The 23,939-nt window shown below is 41.2% G+C and overlaps 1 protein-coding gene across 1 annotated transcript; it reads left to right on the forward strand.

Annotated features, from left to right (window-relative positions):
- The first annotated feature begins 1,002 nt into the window (after positions 1 to 1,002).
- On the forward strand, positions 1,003 to 21,365 carry LOC145455337 (uncharacterized). Its single transcript, XM_080333301.1, has 3 exons — positions 1,003 to 10,633; positions 14,555 to 14,629; positions 16,481 to 21,365. Exons 1-3 carry the CDS (start codon positions 10,555 to 10,557, stop codon positions 18,544 to 18,546), a joined length of 2,220 nt encoding a protein of 739 aa, XP_080189427.1. The 5' UTR covers positions 1,003 to 10,554; the 3' UTR covers positions 18,547 to 21,365.
- Positions 21,366 to 23,939: the final 2,574 nt, after the last annotated feature.

The following is a 23,939-nucleotide window of genomic DNA, read 5'->3' on the forward strand; positions in this document are numbered from 1 at the left end:
GATCCATATAATATCGTACATCCAGATTTCAGTACTCGACTTTTTGGCCTCGACCTTAAGATTTTCATTCGCATTGCATAGATCCCCTTGACGGTTGACCGCGGCCTTCCGTAGTGTTCAGGGACCTCAATTTAAGAATTTAGCGCTACACGCTTGTTTTGTCACTTCATGCAGAGTCATTTCAACACTTGTTGGCATTTATATCCAAAAGTTTCATAAAAAATTATATTTTGAATAAGTCATATTGTTGGCATTTTAAAATTTATATTTGTGGCAGCTTTGGCCAACAATCACAATGTCTGCTCATAGCCCGAAACTTGAAAGTAATATGGGATTGTTTTAGTAGTAGACTCACTATTCTATTCTACACAACATACTCTGATATACCGATTATACCCATTCGCCACACACAGCGTCACGTTAAAACTGGGGAGCCACCGTGCGTTGTTCACGATACGTTTATTGAATCTGCACGATATCGTCTGAATGCTTTTGACAAAGCAGTTAGATTAGGATTTGGTCTGTAACACGCAATGACTTTGTGATATGGTGATCCTAGATACTTTCGAACCTTTTTTTTAATGGAAATGCTGTCTTGGAACTCGCTACACTTTTAATTGTGCGGCGGTATATAGGACTTGATTGAATCCTAAAGTTACTCTGAAGTACGCCACCACCTACGCCGATAGAAATTTGATTTCAAGTCCTTTTTGGCGACGATGATTACTCGTGTCCATCAATAATAATATTAGCTACCTGCAATTTAGATTAATATGGCTTAATAAATACTGTGATACAGCAGGTGAATCAACATGACCTTACATTTTGCGGGAACTTGCAATGATACATAGTCACCGGAACGTGACACTCGCGCATAGTCATCTCTGCGATGGGTCGCCTGTTGCCATCTGCGAGAACAATATTACATTTATATGTAATGATGTGTTTGGGAGATCAATATTTGCGTTGCGACCATATAATCGGTTTCATCTTTCTTCCTGATATACATGCTCATTGCTCACCCTATAAGTCGATCGAATACGATCTGCGTTGTGCTCGGAAACTGAATATAATTTCTCTTGGTGCGAATGTGAGGCGAGGAATATATTGTCAGAGGTCAACATAAAGGAAATATTCTGCGAAAAGTGTTTTAAATATCAATAGAGAGCGGCGAGGCATTTTCCGGGGAAAGTTTCATAATTTTCCTTGAATGAATATCGCGGAACCTATCATGCTGACTAGCCACTTTATATGTGCGATGCAGATATTCGCTTTGTGGTTCAAACGTTATCTTCTTATTGTATATTTGCTATGCGTAGTGCTTGAGCCGGTAATTATTGGTATTACTCCACGGATCATTAAATTAATTACATCGTTCAGAATAGACAACGTGACTGAATATTGATTTTTTTCACTTCTTCAGGACAGCTTTGCTCGCACACTGCAGGACCTAACTGGCAAGTTTGAGATGGGGTTTTGCTTCAACGAACGTGGACTATTGAACAGTCCATATATAACACTATGTGCGAGCAGCTACTGAGAGCTATTTAAATTGCTAGACAATTTTAATGAGTCCAGCCAAGCAATCAACGATTTATTGCTATTGACAAAGCCAATGGTTTCCAATAAATATTATTCGTTAGCTGTTGACATGACATAATATCTCTGTAATCAAGGGTTATTATCTCTCAATCCGAAGTGTCCGAGGTAAAGATCACTATAACATGAATCATTTTCTAAAACCGACTGTAGGCACACACTTTGATGCATTGTTTACGGAGCACCATCTGTCAAAGGCATCTGTCTGTTCCTCCAAGTGAAGCTATATATTATCACTAGTTTATCAGAAGCATTAGTATATGGATGTAGACTTGTTAAAGCGAACATGGATTACGCAGGTATTTCAGATTTTAGGTCCACAGGTATAATGAGCTGGCTCTGACTGAGTGATTAAACTGATCGAGTAAAACTTGTAAAATAGTTGTTCGATGGGGACTTGTTTAAAGTACAGTTGTAGTTAAATTTCCTGTGTATGCATAAGTACTCTTTAATGGTTGACAACTGGGAAACGCTAGTGATTATTAGACCTATAAACAGCAATAAAAGATATTTATCTGCAGTCTGAAATGCGGGAATTCGTGGACTGTGGACATGATTGCGAAAAGCAAAAGTGTATCCGATTTCAAGTGCCTTGATATTTTTAGCACGGATTTCAATATAGAGGCCGACTTTCGACAGATGGGGAAGGATTCAATAAATTTCAAAGTGAAAAGGCTCACATCTGGAACTACAATTTAGAATTTAACAGGAAATCGGATATTCTTTGAGCTAGATCTTGATTCATCCTATGAGTATGATAACTTTTCACACAGAAAGGCAGGTCTGTTAGCAACTTTAGACTTACATCGGCAGAAGTAGTTTAGTAAGCGATGATGAATATCCTTGAAAGACCTTGTCACAGTTGTTATGTTAGCAATGAAGAAGAACTATAGTCCCTTATTGTCGCTCAGGCATTTAGTATGAGTATGAGTAAGGTCCGGCTTAAATCTATGCATTGTAATGCTAGCTTAGCGCGATAAAGCCCATGCCGTAATGCCGCATATCAATATAAATGAGCGACAGGTGGTGCACCTGCACCTATTTATCTCCCATTGATAAAGTTTTTGACTAAGCGGGACATCAACGTGATTCATTCGATGTGACGTCACAGTAGCCAGACCGCCATCAAGCTCTTACTCTGAAATTTATAATAACTTGGTTGTCATTAGTGTCGGCAGGGACGTCACAATCTGACCAGTGCCCAACTGCCCATGGGTTCGCGCTGGGCGAATCTGTTGTCATTTTAAGTGTTCATGGTATTTATACTACACTGATCATTTTACGCCAGACCGATATTCTCTATTTTGATTCCTGATCCGCCGACTTTTAGCACAGCCGACCTTCTTTCTAGGCTTTTATAACACAACGGATCGGATGGCGAGGAGGAGCCTAGATAAACCTCCAGCACATACGTAGGGGTGAATGGGCGTAGCTATAGGATAGTGGTTCAGCGTGAACTACAAAATTTCAGACTATAGCCCGGCGCATATGCATGACACACTCGCACCACCTCGACCCGACGAGAGCTAGTAAAATATATATTTATACGTTTACCGTAACGGCACTCGTATGATAACGGCTGCATTTCTTGGAATTTCTCATGAATTTCACGTAACGGTACGAGAAAACGCTTGATAATACAATCCCCAATTGTTTTTGGCCAAGAGACTGGGTATATATTAGTGTTTGCACAATCGGGGCGAGGCAATAAATGTCTGCGGCTGAAAAATTTATATCTCCCATTGTATCACTTTTATGATTGCGAAGCCAGGTGATTAATCAATTGGACGTTTTACAAAATTTAAATACACCTTTTGAGATATTGGAAAGCGCCTGACAAGGCACGCTGTCATGATATAGCACGCTGAAAGAAATATAGACCGCGTTGCCCTCGTTACAGAACCGTGATTGCAGTATGATTCGGAAAACAGACGACAGGAACCTGTGAACAATTGTTCCGCCTCGCAGATTGTAAATAGTTAATCTCTTGTGCGAGCCTCTGGAAACTTCTGTGTAAATATTCGTCGAAATATGTACTACACAATTATGCATAAATCCTCATGCGACATTATGCGACAGGGGTTAGTGCAACTACTTTTGAGATTCAGGAATGGCTGATCCGTATAATCAGCAATAGGTTTTCCATTGTTTGGATTCAATGGTGTTTCGACATCGAAATGTGATTTTCTGATCGACCGGTTTATTTTAAGATCCACTTACGTTCTAGGCTTTATGCAGACACCGAATAGACTTAGGGACGGCGGTGGTGAGCCTAAATTAGCCTTTGGCACAGTGATTCCCAAACTGTGCTGGGCCGACGCAGATTCTCGGGTGTGCCGCAAATCTGTTTGAAATTTCGGAAAATCACCGTATAATAGATATTTAAAAGAAGGCTTACAGACGAGCATATATGAATTAAAAGCTCACTAACTGGCAGAAAATTCTGCTTCTCTCTGACTTGCTCTGATGGACGGAACAGAACATAACTTCGATCAATAGAGGAATAGTTGACGTTGCGGAAAACGAGGCCTCGCAAAAAATCTTTGATTCGTTTCACGCTCTTAACGAATTTACTCATAAACATGAAATCATTCCGCCAATCATGAGCACATTGTCTGGACTTCAGGTTTCACTGGAAAGTTTCCTCGCAGAAATTGCAGATTATTGTTGACAACTATAGATTGATAGCTAACCCATTTGGAAGCAATGAATCAAGCAATCTTTCTACAGATGAAAAAGGACAACTCCTTGATTTGCGAAACGATGCGTTTTAAATAAATGAGTTTCCAATGAGTTTTGGTTTTATGCTGCCAAATCCTCTTCCATGTTGGGTTCGAATGCAATCAAATGTACATTGCCATTTTCATCATCATGGCTATGAGACCAGGGTGTTTCTGTTTTGGCTGGAATTAAAAGCTCCAGCGAGATAAGTCCCTCGGAATTGACGGAGGGAATATTGGTCAATAACACAACCTCGATTCAGTCGTATATGTTCGTATAAGGAAGCTCATCCGTCTCATCAAGACAAAAATATGCAAGCCACGTTACCGCTGTTGTTGTAAGTGTGATGCGAAAGTTTTATAATACTCCTTGTGTGTCACCAGCTAAAAATGTTGGGGAAGCACCAGTCCAACTTGACTAGACAGTGATTCTAAAGTGGACCTCGGTCGGACTCGACCCCGAGACTTATTGGCGAGGAAGCGGTGGAAGATACCACCATACAGTGGTTGCCACGCGAAACACCACCTGGGGTGAATTGCATTGATGAATTGATATCCAAGTCACTCGGTTAATTTGTATCGACGACAAAAGTGCAAAGCGCAAAATCCATTATTTTCTTGCGTTACCCTAAATCGATGTAAGTATATGTATCGATGTATGCTTTATATTATGTCAGCATATCGTAAATATGCTATTATGAATCGCTTCGACTCGCGTTGCAAAACCATTGCGCCCACGCTGTAATATTCAGTAAGGTTGCGAATTTGACTCGTTTGTATTGAATTTTAATCGAATTGAATTCAAAGTGTCCCCTTGAACAGCTAGCTGTCTATAAGTATTCGTTTCGGACCGTATGTGTGGGTTTGAGTTCGTATTGTCTCTTCTTCATGCTGATGGAGACCGCGGCAGTCCGGCGTGTCATCTCACAACTGATCGGGGCTTATTAAATTATATCCGCAAGTGTTGCAGCTCATGCCTGATTTCAAACAATCACTGAGTCATATAGGAATAGCTATCTCTTTACCCTAACCTCGATTAAGAACACAGCAAGTCAATATCAGGCAACTGGTGGAATCATAGGTTACTTCCTGCTAGTGCTGTAACAAACCATTGAAATTACTTGCGCAGTGTGGTAGGTATCGGCTTCTATACAATATTTCGCACCCCGACTAGTATCGAATTTTCTATGAAATATTTCTATACAGAATATGGTAAATATAGTCTGTAGAGACAATAATGGATTGCGAAAACTTTTCCCTTTCAAGGCATAAGCCGTAGAAAGCATACTTTTCAATTTTGTTGAGACAGTGAATGCATTCTCGTGGAATATAGCCGAGCATAGCAATTAATATCTTATAGCGGATGTCGCTCATTCGTATCCGCTAGGATTAAAAAGCGTATGGTTTGTAAAAAGTATATTCGAGAGAGTTGTGAATGAACTGGTATGGACGACAAAGTGTATCATATTCAGGTTGAATCTACTTTAGAAACCCCTGATCAAATTGTGTGGGTCTACGCTTCAAGTTGTTGTTGTTGTTGTCGTCGTCGTCGTCGTTCTTAGACTGCTTGTTCTGTAACGACAACAATCCGAGCATGTGGAGTCTTTGCGCCGGTGTGTACTGTACACTGTATACTGTACAGTGGATTGCGAGTTTCTTCAACGTGAATAAGTATCGTTTTTAGTGGATTTCGCCAGGCAAGACTTCGATTCGAACCGTGTTGGTCATCATTTGTCATTTCAACAATCATGATCGTGGAATTTTAACAATAATTGGGTGATATTCTACATGGAACTATATAGATAAATTGGAGTTGGAATGACGCTTCGCATGCGGCTGGCATTACTTGCGAGGTCCTTGGATTCGTGTCTGATGGCATTCTCCCGCGATAAGAATAGTACGACGTCGGCGGTTAAGGCGGCCACGTTTGCTGAAGGCCAGACTCAAATCACAAAGCCGCTATTCGTTATGTTGCAATTATCCCTCGATGCTTTAATAAACAAAACAAAACAAAATTAAAACACCGCGCGATGAAAATGTATTGATGAAAATAAGGGTATTTAGCAAAATTCGACCATAGGGTTTTGGTACTAATACTAATCAGGCCATCTGCCTTTTTGGTACCAAGTTTGGATTTCACACACATTCCAATGGGTGAAAATGAACCAAATAAACCAATTCTTGTGGAAATATATCCAGGAGTGGACAGGGTTCCGTTTACACCAGTGGTTCCTAACCTTTTTCGACTCATCGCCCCCTTTTGAAGCTCCACACCGATCATCGCCCCCCAAATATTGGGAACCGAAAAACAGCACTTCGTCAGCCCCCCCCCCGAAAAAACGTTGATCTTTGGTCCATAAGGTGATAAACCAATCCCCAGACCCCCCTCAGCCAGTGGGCTTTTTGTCGCTACATATCAGCTATACCCAGGCCTGTTTATTTTTGAATATTGGGTTTTATTTTTGGAGATGCTCCAAAATTAAGATTTGAAAAAATCCAAAAATAAGCTTTTTTTGGATGATGTTTTTTTCAAGTTTTTTAGTGAAATAAACGAGTAAGAGCAGTGTAAATACTTTTGAAACAACCAGGAAACTCACAAAAACAGCATGTGTGTGAGGGAGGGGGTCTCCGAAACGCTAAAAGTACTTCCACTAACTGGACGGATCAGAGGCGTGGCGACAAGGGTTGAAGAGCCGTCATGGTATGAAATCGTGCGAGTGTGGTACGGGCTGCACCACTAAATATTGTGGCGCAGGCCGAATACCGCCACCTCTACAACAGTCACTTCGTCCACACGATGATGGGACTGAATGGCTCCCTCAGACAGCAACAGAACTTGCTCCAGGAGATGAAAAGTACGTGCCCCTAGTTTGTTGACACCCGTTGGTTGTCAATTAAGAAGTTGACCACTTTGTTGACTGGACACCATACCAAACTCCTCAAGGTTATGAACGAGGAGAGTCCGGCCTGTGCATGTTCGCCATAGGGATGGATGCAATTGATTGTCCTCAACCGCGTGGCCACAGAGATGAGCACCACTGTCACGAAGCTTCAGGGACTTGGTCTTCTGATCGTGGAGCTGCGGGAGGAGCTCCATCGCCTGGTCGAACGCCGTCGAGCTCGGTGCCCAGCTGAGGACTATGGCAATGACACCCACAGCGAGGAAGGTTTTCTGGTCAGAGGGCGCTGGGCTGTCAAATTCAATTGAGGCACGCAACTTCGTGGAGGATCAGGGTGTGCAGTCCTCGACCTTCTCGAGAACATCGACAAAGAGGAGAAGCAGTCCACGTCCGAGGCAGCCGGGAGCCTAGTTGCATGGCTCATCGACGGCATAAACAAAATTGAAGTTGCTACAATGAAAGGGACCTCTCCTGTCTATACCAAGTGGTGCAACCTTGTGGCCACTCGGTGAGAGGACACAACAAATACTTATTGCTCTTCTAGATTCTAATAACATAAACAATAGTGATACATATATATAGGCTACTTTATCTGCAGCTCCAGTGAATTGATCCACAAACACCGGGGTCGGCAGTCGAACAAGTGGACACCCGGGTAGATACAGATTATCGATGATCAAGTCCAATCCATGTCTCTCCGATGCAAAATTGACGTCTCTTTCAAGCGCATTATTGACGAGCGCTTGTCAGGAGCAAAGGCTTTGAAGATTGAGGAGTTTGGAGAGTTTGAAGCCATCCGACAATTCTTTAGGCCGCTATAGGCTCGATGTATCCCACAACTGCGACGGTCGAGGCCGATTTCTCGAAGATCAAATGGGAGAAGGGTCTCAACCGGACGTCTCTCACTGATTTTTATTTGGAGGGCATTCTCCAGGCCAAAGACTTTGTGACGAAAAGTATTGGAAAGTTAGACCAAGATCACTGATGATGTCGATGTGTTAGAGGACATCAATACATGATAATAACATACTTTCGCTAAAGTTTTCTAGTAGTATTAGGGCTATAAACACATTCATTTCTTATTTTTGGAGATTCTCCAAAAATAAAATTTGAAAACATCCAAAACTAAGCTATTTTTGTTATTTTTGGAGAAATCCAAAAATAAACAGGCCTGGCTATACCCCATTTCGTGCACTGTTTGGTGAGTCACCGTATTTCGCCTAAACGCGCGAAGCGCGACAAATTTATATAATTCATGTTTGAATCGGTTAATATGGTCGATGTGGTATGTGGATGTGACCTCCTATATCTGCTATGTCAGAAGATATGGAAATCGTCAAAACGTACCGAACTAAATGACGCACATGATTTCATATTGGTATTTCTTTACTGGGAAATAACTTTTGCGGGGTGGCATTTGTCCTGTAGGGTTAAGGTCGCCAGGACAGGAACATTCGACGCCAGCCATTGAGGCGCCTATGAACAATTAAACATATATGTATATATATCGAAGTTTTGGGTCAGCACAAGGGCATTCCTTTTCGGCCAAGGTGTTCTCGATGCTGATCGTTCTGGCACACTTCTCGGAGTCGCATATTACATGGCCTCTGACGTCATATCTTGGTGCGTCGTGGCGCAGTATTGGCCGACGCCGAAGTCTCCCATTACCATAAATCCTGCGTATTTCTGTTGGATGACGCGGACCCCAACATCAAGATACATGAAAATATTAAATCGCGCACAGCGCGAAAATTTTTTGAAAAAGTCGCATGAATTTCTAAAAAATTACTCTATCATTCATGTTAATTCACGAAATAATTTTGGGCTTTTTTCGATTTCGGGCCCCCCAGCCCCAATTGGGGGTTCGGGGTGCGGTAATTACGGTCCCGACTCCCATATAGTCGATTTACCGCGCCATCGCCCCCCTATCGCCCCCTTCGTTGTTTTCGCCCCCTATCGCCCCCTTCGTCCGTTTTCGCCCCCCTATCGCCCACTTCGTTATTTTCGCCCCCCTAGACAGCCAAATCGCCCCCTGGGGGCGATATCGCCCACGTTGGGAACCACTGGTTTACACGCACGACTTTTTTTTACTCCTTCTTGTGATACACCAAAACACCAGTCACTTCAACCTTGGAATATTACCTCCACCTGAATCGGTATATTTGATTATTTTCACCCATTGTAATGGGCGTGAAAGCTGAATGTTGCAGCGGAAGGCGCCGTTTATATCTAATTTGCCTCCTTGCGATGGTAGTAATCGGCGAAATACACGATTTCTGTTAACAGTATATATAGTTTTGTCTTCGTGATACGAGCAAAACTTTTCATCACCCTTTTATACGATCAATTGATCTTGTAAACTCAGCAAAAATATCCGTTTCACATTGTTAGCACCAAAACGTGTTGAAACATGATGGGCGATCAGCCGATCACCGATCACCGAACTCCTTGTATAGTCGTGCATTTGAATTGTCTCATGAACCTTGAAATGCTCAAGTTCGAGTTCTAATTTAGTTGTGTCTCGTAAGCGTCCGCGCGAAAATTTTTCCAGGATGTATACTTCTATAGGATAGCTCCCGATCGAAATATTTTTATCGCGCATGTGTAAATATGGTCTTGATACATCGCAACACAACGGGCCGTCACAATTTCGATTACACAATATAGATTGCTTCGCTTGAAATACCTCAATCCGCTATGGGAGTTCTCGATTACGTATACTAGATACGATCGGCATATTGAGGACTAGAAAGTAGATTTGAAATGTATCTCCAACAAAGGCCAGTTATGGATCATTCAAAATCGGAGAAAAATCCTAAGACATTTATAGCATTGTTCGGATACTCTGGTCGAATATTATCACTGCGACCTCTCTACAACACTGGTAAAACATATAAGATGTGCTGTGTTGCACCGAATTTTAACGATTCTTTGAGAAGTCACAGATTTTCACAGACGTATGCCAATGTGGCTGCCTATATTCTCCAGAATTTTTGTTGTCTCGTAAAATCTGTCGTTTCATAATAGAAATGAACGAAAAAAGAATCAATATGTTCACATCTGCTGACAATATTGAACACTCAACCTATATAGTCAGGTTTGTTAGTCACCGATATATATGCTACATATCTCCATATCCATCTCTATACTGCGTATAGATAGATGCTGGGAGGCATTAAAAGTTACGGCTTATAACAGCAATTGTTTATATACGTGATATATGATTCGAAGAAAAACTTATTCTTGTTTCATGACGCCTATATTCTTTTGCAGTATACATAGTAGCAAATTAGTTTAACGAAAAGGATGAGCTAAAATGATTAATCTTGGCCGACATGCTCAGCACAATTATGTCCTGCTTGGCAATAATCAATTATTTCTATTACGTGTATGGACACACGGAGAATTACTCTGGTAAGTGTGCCTGGCCGATCACGAATTTTTGTTTACTTGTTCACTGCTTACGAGTTAGTAGCTCGCTTTCGAGGTCGCGAGTCTTTGAATACAGTGTTACTGTTCTCGTGGTCATCGATAATGATTCGCAAACTGCGTTTGTTGACGCGATTTGCTCTTCTCCCGATAAATCTTTCCACAACTTAAGCTTCCATAATATCTGACAAACGCGCAAGCACGGTAAACTTCGAAAAACTTCTAAAAAATCCTTTTCAAATTGCGAGGGAAATATATTGATATTGCAAAATGTGGGAATGTAGGTTTTGTGTTCTGTGGGGATGAGCGAATTCAAACCTTTAACCTTTAATCATTTACATTAGCCAAGTCTACTTAAAAGCAGTGCTCCACCAAGTTCACCTCGATTACACCGTCTATTACTGAGTGCCACAGGAAAGGGTATTTGTGTGTCAAAGTTCGATGGGACACGGCGCGGCGTGAAATAGGACTCCAATAAAGTTTCAATAAATCATCGAACGTTCAGATGATCGCTCATCTTGGTCTTATAAAACGCGATGTTCCGTCAATTTAATGACAATACAATCACCGGTTATTAGTGGATTTGTAAGTTCACGGGATGAAATATCATGGGACTAGGTTTACGCAAGACTTCTAAAAGGATAAAAATAGAACATAATTTGTTTTGACGAGATTAAATCAAATACCGATATTTGTCATTTCGGCAAGTCATTTCATTCTGAATTATCATTAGAATCAATCAATGCGGCACTGCTAATATCATGCGTTTCTAACAACTCCGGTTCGCGCAACTCATGCATGTAAGAACGCGCTATAGGCCTACTTCTTTTGGCTTTTGAACACGGAACAAATGTCCGGTATTTCGGCGTCAGATTCACTGCAACGTCACAGTGTGCAGTGATGGTTGCTGGTATCTATGGAGACTCCGAATCCGATAGTTTTGTGCCAGCTATAAACCTGGATTCCGAAACCAGCTGTAGATGAAGCGTATCCCCGTCACATGAAATGAAAATGAGATATCTACAAAATATACAAGACCGCAATATCTAGAACCCCCGTCACAACAAATTTTACCGCAGCTCAATTTAGAATAATTTGATTCCATTTACGGAGTTCAGTTGTATTCAGGACGATAATGTTAGTGTCATAGCGATAATTCTGTACAATATCATATGGTGTTATACACTCGGAAAATTCCCTGATCCCGAATTATCCCGATCAATTTGAAAATAATCGGTTCTGAAAATCGCTGCGTCATAAATTGTCAAATATGATGAATTTTACCTTTAATGTTTTAAATTTTTTGGGTACGCTGGGAGCCAAGACTGACCGTCTGTGCAAAGGTATAGTGATGACTCTTTAAAGGGTAATAGAACGAGTCAATCTCCGCTCTGCTCCATCGCATTTGGCGCTAGACGAGATTTTCCGTAAGTTTCTAACATTGCGGAGAGGTCTAGTTGTCTATACTCAAATTTTATTAATTTTGCAACGATCGCACTACTATGTCGGAGTAATTTCTGGTACGATGACTTGTTGTCAAACACTCGCGTTACCTTGCAAGGTCAGCTCTTGTAAGGTTGTACAATAAGGCTCTTCAAAAATGACTTTTTTCTCAAATCATACTGGCTACTTGATAAAATTGTTAGGTTACCTAATTTAAGCCTACACACCAAATTTGGTTCAATTCCAACCAGTAACCGCATTGCTACAGGAGAAGAAAGTTGCTATTTATTATATAAAAATAAATAACAAAAAATTTGAAAATTTTCTGTTCACCCCATGAAAGTGTTAGGTTGTCTATAGAAACGATGTTCACCAAATTTGGTTGATTGACATGTATGGCTCTTCGGAAGTTCAAATGGAAAATATAGGGTCAATATGGCTCTTCGGACGAAAAAGGTTCCCGACCACTGATATAGGCTATCACTTCACTGAAATGTAGGGTCTGAATTAGAAATATGACGTCACGTGACGTCATGAGGTTTAAGTTCGCGCTCACACAGAACCTTTCAAAAAGGTTCGCGTTCATACGAACCTGAACCTTTCAGATGTTCGCAACATCCCTACTCGTTATAACCATCAGACAGCGGTGTTCAGATGTCATTCTAGTCACCATTTGAAACAAGTCACAGAAATGGACACCCAATTTCAGGAAGGCCCAAATATGCACACTGAGTTCATATTGTATGGAAAAATTGCTCAAAACGTATACTTATTCACAGAAGGAAAAACGCTAATGCGAAACCGTTGTATGCAGGTTCGATGGGCAACATAATAGTTACACAAAATTATATACCAAATATCTGTGGTCGCACTGCTGTTTCACTTCTGAACTATGACATAGATTTATTGCCTCCAGAAAAACCAAAATCTCGACTAAATAATAATGAAGCAATCCCCACGTCCGCATTTACAGTTAAATTTCTTGCATTCCTCTCAACACATAAGCAGCACTACCGCCAAAGTATACGAAAAAACAAAGGAATCAAGACATATGCCAGTTCATATCGTCCTTAGAGTCACTTTTTACCCGTTTATAACTGTATTCAACAGGTCAATCATCGTATATTCGCCAATTCCATTGTTTGCGACTGAAAGTGTTGCTGGAATAAAATCCATGTGATCCGTTATATCAGTGGTCGAGAACCTTTTTCGTCCGAAGAGCCATATTGACCCTATATTTTCCATTTGAACTTCCGAAGAGCCATACATGTCAATCAACTATTACGTCACAATTGAAAAATCGTGACGTTTTGGTAGCGCAAATTCGAAATCACTGCATGGGATTCGTCGTTTGCACCGTATTTCTCTGTATAAACTCGTACTAATCATGTTGATGGCCCGTATTTGAGTAATGAGTATGCAAAACTTGAGTTACATAAATCTTTTGCAAGTTATGTATTTTTAATTGTATTGCACTGATTGGCATATATTTTTCGAAGCTTAAGACAATTACTATTTAGATTTCCAAAAGACGTAGACAACAGTAAAAGTATGACTCTACTTTTTACTCGGTTTTACAGTTAATGCGTCTTTTGGTGTTGCATGGCATTCCTGATGTAGTGTGGTTAATAATGATTATTGAGGTTAAGCTTCATACAAAATTTGAGACATTCTTCAGTTATACGAGATCGCAAGTTCGTCTTAATGCTTATCTTAAATGCGAGGACCCATGATTCGTAGGTGGAGCTAAACATGGTCACTATGCAGCTGTATACAGTACCCACTGTAATGTGTGATGTGTCAGTGACTTGGGGTCAGGGGAGGCAGGTGACGCAGTGCCTCACCTCGCTACTAGACGCGATGGCAACTTGAATTTGAGTATTTTGAAAAGGAGATCCCAGCCCCTAACCACGACCACGCCACAGTATTAACCTCTCAAAGACATGTTTATGCTTCCACAACAATAATTATACTGGTCGTGCTAAAGATTTAATAACAAGTTGCTGCAATTTAGATAAATTAAACACAAAAATAAAAATTTGGCAAAGAGCCATATCTTATGCCCAATAGAGCCATATATGGCTCGCGAGCCATAGGTTCCCGACCACTGCGTTATATAATATAATTTATTGTTGCATATATAGGCTTTTTAATGAAGTATACAAGTGAAAAATAAGGGCAAGGATTTTGAGGCAATATTTTCGAATCATTGGACTGGTCCGGCCCGCGAGCGATCTGAAGGTTTGAATCTGGCCCGCGACGCCAGTTGAGTCTGACAACCCTGCTGTACACTGCACAGTGCACATGTACACTTGTATAGCCATCGTTGACACCGGATTATTGCGAGATATATCCCATAAACTTGTCGATCGTAGATGGGCATTTCGGACGTTACTATAAAAAGGATCGCTTCTAAAACGCATATGAACCAAGACGGAATTTTGAATATAATTATCGTTTCAGGAAATTACGCCATCGATCGTTACGAATATCGTTGCGCAAATGGTACCATGGTGGACGACGACTGTTCCTGTCCAGGTATGTTCCTATAGTTGTTTCGCTACGAACATACATTTCTCCAGAAAGGTTCAGCCTTAACAATTACGCTTTCCCAGATTTAGAACTAAATGACAGCATATAGTCAAGATCAAATTTTTAGAGTGTGCAGATAAGGCTATTCACAAACTGTAACATCAAAAAATGTCTATGTTTGATACTGTTGTGACGTGACCCTTCATGAGACTGCGGCTGCATATTGCCTTTTCGGCGAGAGACCAGTGACATTTTCTCGAAGTGAAATCGCCACATATAAATGAAAATTCGATATCGGGATCTGGGGTTAGCGGCGAATGACAAATGACAGTAATGAGAAATTCGAGGAGAATCTATTGCATTATATATGAACGTGACGCTCCTGACATCGCTGGTTTCAGAATAACTTTGAAACTGAAGCTTTCCCGAATGCGACTAAAATGTAAATTTATGGAGTGGTGATGGTATGCGATCCCGCCGGCACAAAAGGCGCCGTTTCGTCTGACTTGGTCGTAACCTTTTTAGTAAACTATCCCATCTTACATAATACCGCCTGTAACGCAGTTGAACTGCATCATGGATGCCATTTTATACTACCATACAGGTGAAAAGATAGTCGCGGCTCTTCCACTAGTAGAGGTAGATCAGGTACGCTCCAAAATGTCCCTGATTCCTGATATACACACAGCTTCAGCAATTTCTATAATTCTAGTCTCAAAATTCACTTTCTTCACAATACCAGTCGAAATGACTTCCAGCACCTTTAGGTGCTACAGCAGTGGTTCTCAAACTTTTTCGCGGCCCCTTATAATCTTTTCAAAAAATATTAAAAATATCGACCAGCATGTTTGTATTCCCAACTCATATAGTTTGATGACATGGAAGTTAATCATTGTTGAGATACCTCCCAAATATAAAACCTGGACTATACGCATCGCAATAATTATGAGATGGAAACAAATCAGTTGAATATTTAGTCAAAAATAATCATATGAAATGGTAGCATGTAGTATAGACATATTTTAGCGATTTCGATGTCTAATCCCTTCTATTTCCTGACTTGGGCTTGACTCGAACGTAGCTGACCTTGAGCTAAATTAAAAACCAATTGTGCAGGCCACACGCCATTCAAACCTAGCACTTATTCTCGGGACAAACGATTTTTCTCTTCGGGTCGTATGTGTTCAGCAAGAGAATAATTCAAAGGAATACTTTTAGACAGCTATGCGCTACAAAACTTATCCAAATAGAGTATACTCGGAGTGGCTACTTCGACGTTCCGAAAGCCACTTCGACGTAACCTGGCTATTCTTAGAAAAAAGGCTTGTTATATATACACGGCAAGCAAATATCTTGTTTCTCCATAACTTTCTGTCTTTCTATGCACTTCTGCACAGATGTTTGTCAGACAGACCATAAAAGCTTCAGCTAACAACTACACGCATTCAGCAGATACTCCTGATTCCGAAACAACATCTGATCGGTCCAGGGTCCGGTATCAGTCACAATCTGGCATCGGTGTATGGGTAGTAGGCTACAACGCTACTACGACATTTAAAATCGCAATATATAATTAGGATTATTACCAATGTTGAAACTTGGAAATTTCAGCACAAATTAAACTCATTCCGAGCTCTTAAACTTTATCCCCCTTCAGACGATTTCACGCCCCCAAAGAGGGCGCGCGCCCCAGTTTGAGAACCACTCTGCTACAGTCTTTATGTCGCTGTACTTTTGTGCGTACACGCATTCCCACACCAGTGCAAACACATTATTCGTGATGGCATGTCAACCTGCACGCGTTTGCAATTTTTCCTGTTGCACTCGTTCAATAATACACCGATTTCTGTCATTCAGAAATGAAGACTCTCTGCCAGTGGCGACCATGTTTAACCCGCAAAGAGAAGGTACTGCGTCGGCATCTATGCGACGGGGTTTTCGACTGTGGCGATTTGTCGGACGAATGCCTTTGCGACCGCAGAACGAAAGAAAATTCATACACTTATGATATATGTGGAAAGGTATTGGACCTGGAGGGCGAACGACAAGATGATCGGCTAAAAGGAAATATTCCTTGCGACCAGACAAAGCGTGGTGGGAACACGATCTATATCCGTAAGGATCAGATATGCGACAACGTATCTGATTGTCCGGACGCGTGGGACGAAACGACTTGTCGACGGTCAGAAGCGTACGACGGGAAGCAAAAATCGGAGGGATACGTGACCTATTTCTCTTGCGACAACGGGACAAATATCGATATCTCCCGGGAGGACGTAAGCTCGACGACTGGTTTGAACGAAGATCGCGTGACTTGGGAGCTGATAGACTGGCGGCGAAAATTCGATGAGGTAGCGGACTGTCCGAAGATCAACGATGAGTGGTACGATAATTTTGTGTACTGCGGAGAAAACGCAACGTCTCTGGGTATATCGCGATGTCAGGGGGATGACGGCGCACGACTTTTCGCCACTCCATCAAACGCGGTGGACACGCTAGTATTTCCGTGTATGGAATGGTTCTTCGGTATATTCGGCTTTATCGGAAACACCATAGTGGTAATCAATTCCATAACGTCAATCGCAACGAGACGGGAAAGAAACCGCCACAGCGTCGCTGACGCGGACAACAATTCTTCAGACACCAACCTATCCCGTGTTTCGAGCAGTAAAATCATCAATCACATTCTGGTGCTATTCCTGTGTTTTAGCGACTGGCTCATGTCGGTACAAATCATACTGATGGCGTCTGCCAATGAATACTTTCGCGGTCAGTTTTGGGAGCATGACGAAGCGTGGCTGTCCAGCGCGGCTTGCTCGGTAGTGGGAAGTTTGGCGGTCTTCTCCACGCAAGCGAGCGCTTTTATGATCGTAGTTATTTCGTACGTTAGACTTTACGCCGTTTCGAAGCCGTTCAGCTACCTCCGAGTCAGATGCGTGGTGATAGCCTGCATTTTAACTTACGCGGTAGCGACGCTTTTAATGTTAATCCCTGTAATCTCGTTCATCACTTCTTTCGACCTGTACTTTACCACTGCCGTTCAAGTGCGGAATCCCCCGCAAGCGGACGCTATTATATTGGAACGTGACAAGCTCGAACATTACGTTCGGAAGATATCGCTGCTAAGTGAGATTTCAGTAAGGGAAGACTTTTCTAAAATGACGTGGTTTCAATTAGACGAATTAGTGACGTCCATAAACCCGCATTTCGGAAACTGGCTGTATTTCGGGTATTATTCGCAAATCAGCATATGCATACCGCCTATCGTTTCTCATTGGAGCGACCCGGGCCTTTTATATTCGTTCGTTCTTCTTGTTATCGATTTCTGTGCCTTTCTGCTCGTATTTATTGCATACTACGTTGTATTCCGCACGACCACGCGAGGTCGAGACAGTTGCATAATGGCGGTTGGATGTTGCGCGCACCATCGGCCACCCGCCACGCAGCAAGAGGTGGAGATCAGCCCTGGCGAGGCTATACCTACAAGGCCGAGGGCCAGAAGCATGACCCGCGACGAAGAGGATTACGAAATGCAGAAGAGGATTTTATGGATTATAGGCACGGACTGCGTGTGCTGGACGCCGATCTGTTTGTTGACATTATCTTGTATGATCAACGAGAATATCAAAAGCACCAACACTCTGTTGGTTGCGATGTTTGCAGTACAAATCAACTGTGTCGTGAACCCGTTGGTGTACTCCCGTAAGGTGCGCGGCGCGGTGAAGCAGGCTTTTGCGAAATGCCGATGGAAAATTGTCAGCTGGATCAATTGTTTACGTAAACGCAAATCGTCAACACAAGGGCATGTCACGGAAGGACAGGTCAATCTCGGTGTATGCCTCGATTCACTTCGAGACGAATCCACGTCTACGGAGAGTTTGGACGAATCAACATTAGATCGCCAGCGGTCTGCTGCTCCGTGAAGGTAGAAACCGCTTCTCGAGCCATTTTTACTTATAACGCGAACCGTTTTACCTCTATACTGACAAAATGTTCCGACTTGTTTTTGCCCATATCCCAGTATTGTTCGTATACTATATATTTGATATATATGACTGGTTCGGCTTCGGTTGACTCCAGTATCCGGGTATTACCTGAACAGGGCTGTGGAGTCGTTTCTCTTGTATATTCTGAATCGGAGTCGGAGTCCGGAGCGATTTATCAAGCTCCAACTCCTACTCCAGTCAGTTGTGTTTCCGTAATTTATGCTTAAAAGGGTTTAAAGTTTCTGGGACTCTGAATCCAGTAATACAAAATTTAATGGAAATTAGACTCCGACTACACAGCCCTTTATTTATATGTACCTTCTTCGCTATATGTTTTCGATGTTGAGATACCGCAAGGGGAACCGGAGGTTCAAGTTTCCTGGGTGAAACGAAGGTTCTTGCACGAAACTACGCAATATTTTTGTGTGTGTCGTAGTGCTTAGTGACAGTATGAGTATTACCGTTTTATACAAAATATTACTTTTGGAAAAAAGTTTTCCTGACTTATCGTCGCTTGTGTAGAAGCCTTTGTCAACCAATGCAGTGTTCTTGAGTATATATGGCAATGAAATCAATATCCCTGAGTATTCCGGAATGTGAGCCAACCATGCAGAGGTAATCAGTAGGGATGGTGTGAACGCGAGGTTCACGTTCGCGTTCTGTGTGTGAACCTCGGAAATCTAAAGGCTCACGTTCACAAACGAACCTTGGTAGGTTCTGCACTGTGAACCTTATTCATATATTACAATATTCACTTCATTATAACATCTTTGGTTGAAACTTATTGCATTTCAACTGCGCGTCAATCAATCAATGGCACTGGCAGCATAAAACATCAACACTAAACGAACATGTACCTTGACAATATCAGAAATTTTACTTACTTTGTTACAAAAGTTTGCTCGAAATATCCAGCTTTCCGTTTGTGAATATTTAGTGACTCTCTTCTCTGAGTTTGACCCACAATCACACGAAATCAAGAGAGAAACACACTACATGTAGGTAGTCAGCGAATGATGCTTATTCAACGAATCAATGAAATTGATACAAGTTATACAGCAGTAGCCAAAACGCCAACCGCACGGATTAAGTTTTATGATACAATAAACATATGCCTGCTAGATTTTTCACATCAGACAACGATATCAATTTCATTGATTCGTTGAATAAGCATCATTTGGTGACTACCTACTTGTAGTGTATTTCGCTCTTGATGTTGTTTGATTGTGGGTCAAGCTCACAGCAGAGAGTCACTAAATATTCAGAAACGGAAAGCTGGAAATTCCGGGCAAACTTTTGTAACGAAGCAAGTAAAATCTTTGAGAGGTGCATGTTCGTTTACTGTTGATTTTTTTTATGCTGCCAGTGCCAGATATAGAGTGGACCGCAGTTGAAATGCAATAATTTTAACCAATTATGTTATATTGAAGTGAAAATTTTGGTTTTTATGATACAAGAAACATATGAAATCAAGATTGACCACGTACGCCTGCTAGATTTTTTACATCAGACAACGATACCGACTACATTGACAGGTTTTATAAGCATCATTCGCTGACTACCTACATGTAGTGTATTTCTCTCTTGATGTTGTGTGATTGCGGATCAGGCTCACGGCAGTTAGTTACTAAATATTCGCGCCAACTTTTGTAACAAAGCAAGTAAAATTTTTGAGATTGGCAAGGCGCATACTCGTTTAGTGTTAATATTTTTTATGCCGCCAGCACCATGCATAGAGTGGCCCGAAGTTGAAATGCAAAGAATTTCAACCAAATATGTTATGTTATAATGATTGGAAAATTGTAATATATGAAAAAGGTTCACAGTGCAGCATCTAACAAGGTTCGTCTGTGAACGTGAACCTCTAAATTTCTGAGGTTTACACAAAGAACGCGAACGATAACCGCACGTTCACACCATCCCTAGTAAATGACCATAGTAGTCGACAAACCGTATGAACACCACAAACAGCAACAGCGACATGGCCGTTTTGATACCCCTGTCATTTTGAAAGTACCAATCCACGATTAACGGCTAAAAGTATGCGATCCCGCGACCAAATCTATACTAAAATATTTTCCAAACCTTTCATTTTCTACTTCCATTTAATGTCGTTCCGACATGTCTATAGGAAATCGCCACCTATAATTGTAGATGAAAAGAAATTTACCTCTATTTCTACTTGACCACCAACGCTGAGTACTTCGACGATCTCTGGAGACAACAATGAATATGTATATAGTATAGGGTTACCATATTTTTGTGGAGTAAATTTCGGACATTCTTTAGCGCCCACCAACGGATTTTAAAATGAGATATGGCCCATTGTATTTCAATATGACGTCACACTAGCAAAGCTTTGCCTATCGGCCATAGTTGGTCACGATCCGGATCAGGAGCCGCTATGATGTTAGGTCATTGCATTTATTTGGTTGTGCGTTGCAACCAGGGCCGAACCAATATTTTTTCACCCCCTCCCGTCCAAATAAACACTGATCTTGAGTCCACCATAGGGTAATCGTTCAAGCTGATTACGTTCAACATTTTAACGAACCCCAGAATAAAGACAAACGAGTCGCAGGTATAGAGCCACTATCTTTGAGTAAAGCCTCCCCTAAATGTCCTCAACCGACTCCTGCAAGAACATACCTTTCTCCTATAATTGCGATTACAATCAGACTTTTTTCTGTAAATGATTGTTGTATTTATTGATTTTTGATTGCATGTTTTGGGAGGCAGTGTTTAACATATTAAAATCAATGAATGTTACACTAAATCGCGCGCAGCGCGAAGTAAAATTTCAGGTTGCATAAATCTGCCCAAATATAATGTCGTTCATGTTGAATTACGAAAAAAGTTTGATCCTATTTCAAACCTTCAAAATTCCGGACATTTAGGCATATTTTAGAATTTCCTCCCGGACGCAGTTTGAACAGTGAAATTCCGGACATATCCGGGATATTCCAGACGTGTTGCAACTTGCAACCCTAATATAGTATCGCATATTGCCGTCATCAGGTAACGCATAGCATAGGGTTAATATTGATTCAAAATTAACCAGCAAGTAAGAACGCCGATATGAGGCAACCGACGTCCGGTCATCCTTTGTCTGCTGGAATTCTATTATTAGAATAAGGAATAGTGCCGGTTAATAGAAGGTTAAATACACTCTCGCAAACCCCAAATTCAACAATTTCTCGATACTATTTATAGAGACAGATGCGTGACCAGCTGAACATTGAATAATACCGATTACTATAATCGGTTTGTATTCTATGTTTCTATATAAAGCGCCAACCTTATCACAATCGTTAGTCAAAAAAGCGTATAGCTATAAAATGAAATTATCCTTGATTGATGGATATAATCCGTGAATTATCAAGGAAAAACTCAAATAACTCCGCTTCTCCTAGTTGGAATAGAGTCAAATTTGTCTTGTTTCGTTTTTGAAGACAACTCAAAAATTTCATTGGGCTGCCAGAAAAATTTGAATTTAATTATTAATTTTTCTGAATAACTTAAAAATTTAAATTGGCTCTGCGGTCGCTTATGCTTGTTAGAATTGAACCAAAGTTGCTGTGTAGCGTTTTGTCATGGTAACCTGACAATTTAATCGGTGAATGGCTGGGATCCGAAAAAAAGTTATTTTTGAACAACCCTACTATACATTTATATCTCGAATCAATGGCTCCTGTTATATCATTTCGTGGGTAAAACCAAGTTCAATCAATGCAATTTACGTCGGCGAGGTATTTTCGGGAAGCTAAACTGATTCGGAGCAGTGACCGTACATGATTTGGTGCGACTTGACAGATTTAAACGTACATCATGATCATCGTTTTATTAACATTTTCAATTCAATTATGATACCAAAATATTGTGATGTAAAAAGAGATAGGAAGGTGCCGAAGCGACTTGGAGAAGTCTTTTTATCTTACACCTTGGCGTCTAAAGCATGTAAATAAGAGGTATGTACTGTGCATACAATGAAGCCACGTAAATGAATGTGGCATGTGTCAGTAGGCGAGGTCGATGTGAAAGCTTGCGGGAACACTACTATTCATTCATGTAGCTTCTAAGACGGTTTGAATCTGTCATATGGTTGAAATATGTAAACTTATATGGCGCGATAAAGACAATACAAGCAATGCATCGTAAAGTAGGTTGTTGACGTGCCTGACGTACTCGATAGAAGTTGAAGCAGCAGCTGAGAGTGAAACGGATATCTAGGCTAATCTTCTAACCAGTGGCTTGTAGAATATCTGGTATTCATTCACATCAGAAAGGCTGCGTGTAACTTAAAAATGCATCCGATTTACTGGGGGATTATTTGAGAAACGAGCATCCAATTTAATTGTTTATACATACAACAAAAGCCTTTAAACACTGGGCTGTGATGACGAAGCAATCAGATGATAGTTGGATTTCTTCCTGTCACTTTCACACGCGTGCAAAATTCTTGGTCATAATGGTCCATCCACACGACACACCCATCACTTTTTCGCGTCTCTTTAGGATATATTTAGGATTCCCTGAACAGTGAGCGATGGCCACTAAAATCTCTCTTCTCCTCCACTACTATACTTACCAACATACTCAAGTCGTCCTGCCTTTTGGATTTGGATTAATTTTGTCACTCGTTAATTATGAATCAATTATATATTCGAGGGAAGCTTTTCAGTATTTAGGCCTACTTGGGTGTTTACTACCAAAACCACTGGACCGTATGGCTCATGGTTCCCTTTCATGGAGCATTGATTTCAATTTGAGCCTACCTACGCCATTAATAGTTCGCTATTGGTCGCAATGATCAGTCCTGTGCAAGTGTGCATAGCTAATCGCAGTGACGCAGTTGTTGTGATAGCAATCCACATACCAGAAGTTAAAACTCAAGCTCTGATTACATGATTTATAATTGCTCGTAGCGAACGAGCTATTATCCTCACGTCAACAATGACGATGAGAGAAATTTACCAACGCAGGCTAAGGTACCCAGGGTTGTAACCAGCAAGTCACAAGGTTCGGACTGTTCGGAGTCATAAGTCAATTTGACTTTTAGAGTTTTGACTGGAGTCGCTACAACCCTGAAGCTACCATTCTTTGATCGTCATATTGGTAAATAAAGTAGGCTATTTGTCGGATCGGATCACCAGGGGCGACATCTATTCGCTACTATACCCATATGACGTCACAGAGACGTGTCGTGTGCCGTCGGAAATCCCGTCAGTCGGTCCACCGATGTGCTCAAGCTCACCAATACAACCAGATTTTACATTCATTTTCATTTATCCCTTTGTCTTGATCACAAATGAGTCTTCATGACAGAGTTT

Source organism: Botryllus schlosseri, chromosome 14 (assembly GCF_051294905.1).
Source record: "Botryllus schlosseri isolate E-star chromosome 14, Bs_hap1, whole genome shotgun sequence".
Taxonomy (NCBI): domain Eukaryota; kingdom Metazoa; phylum Chordata; class Ascidiacea; order Stolidobranchia; family Styelidae; genus Botryllus; species Botryllus schlosseri.

Bases quoted from the DNA above. Each gene is read 5' to 3' on its own strand.
- LOC145455337 (XM_080333301.1), top strand. From the start codon at position 10,555: ATGCTCAGCACAATTATGTCCTGCTTGGCAATAATCAATTATTTCTAT. The intron at 10,634-14,554 runs GTAAGTGTGCCT...TTATCGTTTCAG, and splicing joins ACACACGGAGAATTACTCTG to GAAATTACGCCATCGATCGT. The intron at 14,630-16,480 runs GTATGTTCCTAT...TCTGTCATTCAG, and splicing joins CGACGACTGTTCCTGTCCAG to AAATGAAGACTCTCTGCCAG.